We start from the raw sequence: 8,634 nt of genomic DNA on the forward strand, positions 1-8,634 counted from the left end.
AAATACTTAGAAAAACTCTTCTCAGCAAACTTTTGGGTGCAAGCACCCTTCTTCAGGCAGAGGAAGCATCTGCAGTTATTTTGTGCTCTTCCTGGATGTGATAGAATAGGAGCAAGAAGCCGGTATGCAAGAATGCCAGTCAGTGAAAATGCAAATTTTGGCAGACAACGGGTGAGAAACAGGTGTAGGGGTGAGGGGGGGGAGATTCAGGTGCGTTGCAGGTCCAGCAAGCTTCTTTTTCAAAGTAAAAATCAGGTGAAAAGAAGTGTTTCTATATTATACCACTGTGATACACAGCTATTAACACTGCACCCGAGCTCTGCCAAAGGAGGGATCTACATGCAGGTGAACATTTCACAAGCACCAGGGCTCCAAGAGCAGTAGGATGTTCCCAGGTAGACTAGCAGCAGCGGGGGAGAGGTCTCAAGAGTGCCTTTAATTCGTGCGTAGACGTGCGGTACAGGGAACACAGCACGCCATGGAATTATTAAGTCTCATTAATCACTCCCTGGAAAAAGTAGGTGGTTTTGCCCCTGGAAATATTCAGCCTGGGTTTAACACAAACACAGATTCCATACACATGCAAGGTGTCTCTCTCCCTGTACCAGGCCCCTTAAAAGCCACCACCTCCCGTCTGCCCCCAGGGTAGATGCAATTACAGTATATAGATATTTAAAAGATGCAGATAGGCTGTAGCTTGTTCCTACTAAAAAAGGGGAATAAGTTATACTGGTAGAACAGCATCTACACCAGGGGTGGGCAAAACATGGCCTGAAAAAATGGCAGCAGGGGGCACTTTAACTGAAACTTATCAAATGAGCTTTAGTTAAAGTGCCCCTGCCATCATTTTTCTGAGTGGGGACACCAGTACACGCAACACTAAAATCTGCTGGCGTGCAATTAATGCGAGTCGGCTGTAATTACACTGCGTTGAAGCAGCCTTCTATTAGGCACCCAGAGATCCTGGGGGTATGTTGCAAATTTCTCTCTACCAGAGCAATTAGTGTGCATGTGCCCTCCCCTTCTCCTTCCTTTGACCGGCAGTTCCGCATTGACAAACAAAGGACAGGAAGAGAACTGAGCTGTCAGTACAAATCCCCACGCCTAGTCCAATCAAAGAAAAAAATATAAGTTGCTGTTTCTTCTGCTGCTTGTCACTATTCTTTCATTTATGTTCAGGAGAATAGTGACAAGGAAGCATGTATGCTTTTATGGCAAGAAAAACAAGAGCAAAGGAAAGCAGGCTGAGGTCTTGTTACACTAATGTCATTTGCCCAGCAGTTCCCAAAATCGAAATGCTCATGACATTATACTAACATGCATGAAACTAGAATGCTGATAAGCTTACAGCTGACTGCACAGCACACACCTCAAGCATTTCATCCGCCAATGCCATACGAATTGATAAGTTATCCAAGAGTAGCTGCAGCTTTCTTCCCACCAAACGCTACAGGTCTCTACCCTTGTATCGGCTGCAAAAACAAGGATGCAACCCCCCCCATTCCCCTGGAGGAAAATAACCCTATCCTCAAACAGAGAACTGAGTATCAGGCACGGCACGTAGGAGTTATGACAGGGTTTCCTGTAAATACATTGCGATACTTTATTTGCAGTGATCTACCAAAATTGTATTTTTCGTGGAAATCACAATGTTGGACACGCCCCATGAAACAGCGTGGGGTCTGTGCTTTTGGCGGGCTCCCTAAAAAAAAAACTCAACCAACCCACCCAAAATAAAATGCTGGTTTCCTCTAGGGAGCCAACAGTCCTTGTGGCTTCCGCGGCCCAATTGCATGGCCCGCCAGTGGGTGGAAGCTGGGCTGCTGGCACCCACACCCCGCATTGATGGATTGGCTGTGAAGGCTGTCCATCATACAGTCCCACCCCTCACCACCAATCAGCAGCAAGGGGCGGGACCACTGGGGCCCCTTGGCCAGAGGCATGGGTGGGGCTGCTATGCTTCACCTGCAAAAACAGCTGCCTGCCCAGGTATTGGCCCATGAAGTCGGTCGCCTCGACTTCAGTAGACCCATTTATTTCAACTACCCAAATGCTGACCTCGCCCCACGGTATTTATCAATGAGTAAGGGCTTGCCAGTCATAGTGCTCGATATCCTGACATACCCCTAGATCCACCGGCTCAGATATGGCGTCTTTGGGATAACGTTAGCCCTTCAGCCCAGCAGAGAATTTGCAGTCTTTGCATCCTCCTCCTGCAGATTTCCCTCCCGAGAGGCTCAGCAGAGACCTTCAAGCCACACCTTGCCCAGCATCTGATATACAAGCACACGTTTCCCTTAACATTCACCTTTACCCACATATCATTCTTAGGATGTTGCTACATGCCTGAAGTTGCCACATAGGCTACTGAGTTTCTTCTGATGAGCCTACAGGGACTAACCCTTTGCATCTACTTAGCTCCCACAGAAGAAAGACACTTGCTGAGTGAACACCAAGGCCTATTCCCACCTGGCAGACCACTCCTCTCTGCCTCAGGAAGATTGTCACATCAAAGCAGGACACTCTTGTTATGCATAGCCTCGCTTCCCAGGATTTCCTGTAGGCAGGTTTACCTTACGAGCTGACGTATTTTAATAAGCAGGATAGGCTGTTACTAGCCACTCACTGATTCCAGAGGGACTAATGACTCTACACACAGAAGAACGCTCACAGCTAGCCTGTCCCATGTTCAATAAACATCATGGTTATAAACTAAAGAGAAAATAGTAAAGCATCTAGGGGAGGGGTAGGCAACCCCCAGCACAGGTGCCAGAGTGTGGCACTCAAAAGACATTTGGCGCACGTGCCTCTGGGCGGATTGCAGGGAAGGGGCCGGGGCTACATCGCTACAACAAGGATCAGGCTCTTCATGGTTCCCCCACCATCCGCCCTTGGCATGCCAACATCTTACAAGTTGCAATTGTGGGTGCTTTTGGCACTCTGTCTAGAAATGTTACCGGCCCCTGATCTAAGGGCTAGAAGTCATATAAGCCATACAAGCAGAACATGCAGCATTATGCTTAAAGGATTCCATTTATCTGGAAAACTGAAGACCCCAAGGGCAATTAAGAAAGACCAATTTATTACCATACCAGCAGAGAACAGGGACAAGTTGCACACACGAGTTTGCTGTATGATGACAGCTTTCCTTAAATGACAAACACACCAGGAGCAAACCCATAGTGATCAGTGGGGGGGCTTCTTATGAAGCATGCTTCAGACGTCTACTTCCATCCTTCTTTCCCTTCTCCCCTCCCCACTATTCAGCACTCAGCGCAGAATGAACCTGCCAGGAATCAATTTGGGACCACAATGGGAGTTGTTATTTAGACAAGGAAACAGAGGATCGGTTTTAAACTCCATTAGGGCATACAAGCCAAGTTTAAAAACGCAAAAAAACAACTAAACTTAAGCATTTCCGAGATCGATGAAGACCACCCCTGTATAATAAAGCCACCAATTACCTAGTGCATTACGGTCCTCGTTTTCCCCTTCTGCATCTATCTAGCATGGGAGATATTCAAGCATCCAACTCCTGAGGTACGCTATTTCTTCTTTGCAACCACCGACCTCAGCTCAAACATTGCTTCATCACATTGGCGGGAAGCATGAAATGTAGAGGGGCCCAGGACACAGAACTTTATGTCCTGGCGTCAGCTCATGCATTTGTCAGGCAAAATGCAGTGATGGGCATGATATAAACATCAAGAAAGGAGACCACACGGGTCTGCATCAGACTGCTCCTGGCTTTACACCGAGTGAGATTAGACTAGTGCAGGGGCAGGCAAAGTCTGGATTCATCCTGTGGTGGACTAATTTCCCAGCAGCCTCTGCCCACGTTGCTGCAGCTGGTTTCCATGGCGACCCCAGGAGTGGTGGTGCCATGACAACACAGGGCCAGGGTTTCCATGGAGACTGGCCCCAGCCATGCTGGCAGCGTGTGCAGCAGGGCAGGCAGCTGCTCTGGGGCTGCGTTCTCGTGGCGGTGACAGTGGGGTCCGGAGCTGGGCCAGAGCTGCGCTCCGCTGCCCGCATGGATTGGGCAGGGGCATGCAGGCAGTGGACCATAGCTCTGCCCCTGCTCTGGACCACGCTGTCACCACTGCAAGATCCGAGCTCTGGCCCCGGAGCAGCTCCTTGCCCAGCTGTGCACCTCTCCAGCACTGCTGGGACCAGTCTCCGTGGAAATCCCGGGCCTATGCTGTTAGGATGCTTCTGCTACTGGGGTCTCCATGGAAACCTGCTGCAGCAGTGCGGGCAGGGGCTGCTGGGAATTGAAGTCCAGCTGCTGGCTAGATCTGCCATGTTGCCCACCCCTGGACTAGCGGGTCCCCTGTGTTTACAACTGATGCAGCCTGTGCGGAGATAGTAGTTGCGTGGCAACTGCAACACCCAAGGTGTACCCATAATTAAAGTTTCATTGCATCCCTTTCCCCTTCCTCCCATAATTGTATGAATGTTATAGCAGCAACGAATTACATAGACCTTGTTGTATCTAACAACTTCTGCTCTAAAGGGCAGCTTCTAAATAACCGAGCACTGATGACCAAATGAACTAGAGATCTGGATTTACTTTAACACTCTAATAGCAGATATTTATTCTCTTTCATTTCATTCTTCTTTTCTGTGTTTCCAAAGGAGAGCGAGCGAGCAGTGTTGTCATAGAAATATGATGCTAGATATAGAGAAATATCCTCCAACTCCAAAAAAAACCCTCCCTCTGCAGTCACCGGCAAGTAGCCTCTTGTCTAGAAGTAGTGTTAAGTCATTAAAGCTTTATATTTAACCTTTTGCATTTTGTTTTTCATTGGAGGGAGATTTCAGGAGCAGGGAAATACTGAGAACTGAAGGCCTTTTCTTTAGGATTTCAGAAATGCCACTACATCAAACAAGATGGGGACCAGGGGGGCAAACAGGATGTCCAGTATTCATCTTTTCAGTAAAGAGAGGCTAGGATAGGAAAGCAGCACAAGGAACAGGCTAGTAAATTTTCTTTTTAAGAGCATTACTACAATTGTGATTTAAAAAAAAAAAAAAGCATACTATTTCTCTCGCCTAAGAAAAGGGAAAAGAAAGTCATATCGATCAAAGTGCTGAGATGCCATAAGAAGGGGCTGAGATAGTGAGGCGGAAGAGCTGATGTTCAGAGTTACAAATCAGAAACTTCCTTACCTACCCCTAACAAAACATGGGGTGAGAAAAGAGACAAGTCTTCAATGTTGGCATCAGGAATTTCTTGAATATTAATGGATAGCTTCCTTTTCCCTGACTGCATGTCTAGATTTCCAGTAGGACCAGAACCAGAAATGCTGGGCACCGTGACAGAATTGCAGGGCAGTTCACCATGGGCCATTAGTGCCAGCTGGAGGAGTCAGCTCACAGAAAGGGCAGTTGTATTGTCCATGGATTGGAGGGGAGGGGTGCAGATCTACTACAAAAACATTTGTAAAACCCTTTGCCACTGCTATGGCTGTTGTGGGACAAGGATAACCATTGCTAACAATAAGTCAGTGTTTTCTATCAGAGATCAGCTACACAATTTCCCTTGCACGTACCAAAAGAAGAGGATTACTGGCTGCCTAGCACATCTTGATACAAGAGAAGGCCCTTACTATGGCCCTGCAACACCACATTATTCTAACACGCCTTCGACGGACGGAGAGAAGCAGACAAAGTAGTAAATTGTCGTCTGCAAGGTCACAAGGCAAGGCAGCAGTAGAATGAAAAGAAAACACAGAAATCAAAACTCTTCCCCCATGATAATGCATTTTTCTTACTAGAAAAGAGTCCTGGCACTTTTAGAGGATCTTGAAGGCTTCCCAATTATTCTGTTAACATGCATTTTAAATATGTCTCTTTTTCCTTGTCCACTGAAAACTCTGCAGGGAGTTCAGTGAAGCAATTAGGTGCTATACTTAGCTATGGGAATTGGTCACACAGTGTGATGTGTGATTAGATTGAACCTAGAATATGGTGTTTGGTTCAGAGCACCTCATTACTGACCAGATGCAGGCAAGGGGAAAGGAATTCAGAGGCACCTCTAATGATTTTAAAAGGTGGACCAGAGTGTTTCATAATGAAATATTAAGAGAACTAACTAGGTGTGGTTCACCTAAACCAATTGAATCACTGGTTACAATTATTTGGTGGGTTTAAGTACCAAGAGGATGGGGAGAGAGAAAACAAAAAGTGCTTTACAAGGTGCAAGAGGTTTTCAAGTAGGAGAAGTGGACTGAAGTTGATTACAATTTCGATCTAATATGTGCAAGCTTCCTATTTTAGTAGCCACCAGTGGGAAGTGAGGGATTTAAAAAAGCACCACAAGAAAACCCACTTGAAGGAAAGCAAAATCTGGAGTGGCTAGTGTTGGACTATACTATCTAACAGGTGGTCAGCATCTGTTAAGGGATTGAAAGCTTGAAAGGAAGTGAACTGTAGCCCAGGGTCCTGGCAGGATACAGCGCTTGACCAGTCCACATGCAAAATGAGACCTTTCATTTGTTGTCTGCACTCTCAGTACACTGTGCCACCCTGGGTCAAAACAGCCCGCTTTCCCCACCATTAAAGACAGGCTGTTAAGTATTTAAGTTACCAGTGTGGAACCTCTGAGAAAGAAATGCATGTCCATAATAAAAAAGACAAAAGCACGTTTGGCGCTATTGGGGGTGAAGGATTCCTGGAGAAGCAAGTCGGAAGTTTAACCATTCTAGACATGGAAGAAGTTGGCGCTGGGGGAAAGTTCACCTTGCATTGAAGCCGAGGTGTTCCCCTAAGGCTGGGATGCTTTTAAGTTGCAATGGGAACTTGCAAAAGACATCTTTGTACAAGCATCTCACCTTAACCATTGCTCTCTCTCTCTTCCTGCTCTAGTGCACTCCCAGAAACAGAACAGACAGACCTGCGTACGGAAGAGCCTTATATGCGCCTTCGCCATGGCCTTTATTATAAGCGTCATGCTGATTGCAGCCAATCAGATCCTCCGAAGCGGCATGGAGTAGCCACTCACCATAACACTGTGAACCAAACTAACCATGCATGCGCATGCCAACGGGTGAACTTTTTCCTCAATCAACTCTGAAAAGGGAAAGAAAAGAGGCGAGCAGGAAGATAAAGAAACACTGGACAAGGAACCCGAGGCCAGCAGTGTGATACGTCTCTTGGCAGGAACATAAAAGGGCTGTCTTAATGCTTTAATGGTTTTGTTTCCTAATGCAATAAAAATACAGGAGTCCTGAATTATTGCTTCGCAACGGCAAAGGTAACTTGGCGAAGGACGCACTTTCATCCAGAGTTACATATATTACAATTCTGAAGAGGCATGGCCTCCACAATCTTCGTGCGGCTGTCGAACCTCGGGGCCAGCAGACTCTATTCAAGTAGCTTTCCAGCGGTCCCACGTCCCCAGGGGCTTGACCATAGAGTAACTCCAAGCAAATACAAGTTGTTTTCTTTCACGTATTTTTGACTTCACTTTGCTTTCCCTTATGACCATGCCTTGAAGAGTACGGCATCAGAGGGGAGCCCAAAAGCTCTTGTACAGTATTTTCAGATGACAAAAGCATCACGCAGCTTTTATATTTTTGTTTCTGAAACCGCCTTTGACGCAAGACTAGGGGAGAGGGAAACACTGGTCCATTTACAACATTTTTCTGTTTCAAATCAGGACTTTAAAAACTCCCCCTGCTTTAGCACGTGGGCATTTTGAAAAGCTGTGCACAGTCTTCCTACTGCATCTGCAACCAGCAGCATCAAATTAAAGATTGTATTGGCTCCATCTGTGCCTCAGATGTCACTGACTTGCATCAGCCATTTCTTTGCCCTTGCTCTAATTTGGTCTTGTGCAACGTTATCCATCACTAAAAAACTTTCTGCTGTTGTTTCTCTCTCGCTTTTTTGAGCCCTGGCTCTGTTTGCATTCTTTGTTATGGGGATGTGACGTCTGGGGTCCCCCTCCCAGATGACTTTTGTAACAGTGGCAGCCCACTTCTTTGCTTCCTTAGTGTTTGCGTTCTTGATCACTTGGCTGCTTTGTCTCTTATCACGGGCAGTTTTAACCCTCCTCCCATACGCTCAAGGGATGGTAAGCTGAAAAGCAGAACGCAAACCAGAAGTGGAAGAGCTCAAACTCGAAAATACTGCCATATGTTACAGAGCGTGTCAGCCATTCAGATCCCCCGAATTACTCATTTTTCCTGGAAGAGATTTTAATGAACAGCACAAACAAGATCAGGGAGTTATGCAGACCAAAGGTACAACATGTACCAAGGAGCGTGTGACGACCACGCATGCTTGATGCCAGGATCACGTTTGGAATGGTATCTTTTGAAACGGGGCCCGATTCTCACATGTGGCCTTGAATGATCCCTGCATCATCCATGTGTGATTCATGGGAAAGGGAAGCATTTGCACTGCTGTCTTCAAAGGGGCCGTTTGGGTCTAACCCCGTGCAGGGCGAAGATAGACGGCGCAGGGTGCATTCCTTTGGACGGCGGAGAGTTGGGGCCTCAGGCGGCAGTAGCTAAGTGCTGCTAGGTGCATTGGCTCCTGTGATCTTAATGAGTACTGAGATCCTTAACGTGTAAAGTGTGGAGGATGGTTTCTTGTCTCAGGGGTACAACATCCCCCTCCCCCCAC

The 8,634-nt window shown here is 46.8% G+C and overlaps 1 protein-coding gene across 2 annotated transcripts in view; it reads left to right on the forward strand.

The window, feature by feature from the left end:
- Nucleotides 1-7,897, forward strand: part of CALN1 (calneuron 1) — a 219,968-nt gene extending 212,071 nt beyond the window's left edge. For both annotated transcript variants that reach the window (XM_019511373.1, XM_019511371.1), the window contains exon 6: nucleotides 6,871-7,897. In XM_019511373.1, the coding sequence (XP_019366918.1) occupies nucleotides 6,871-6,998 (128 nt within the window). In that variant the 3' untranslated portion in view covers nucleotides 6,999-7,897. The remainder of the gene's footprint in view (nucleotides 1-6,870) is intronic.
- Nucleotides 7,898-8,634: the final 737 nt, after the last annotated feature.

The sequence above is a fragment of the Gavialis gangeticus genome, unplaced genomic scaffold (genome assembly GCF_001723915.1).
Source record: "Gavialis gangeticus isolate Ggan-Ray unplaced genomic scaffold, GavGan_comp1, whole genome shotgun sequence".
In the NCBI taxonomy this organism is placed as follows: domain Eukaryota; kingdom Metazoa; phylum Chordata; order Crocodylia; family Gavialidae; genus Gavialis; species Gavialis gangeticus.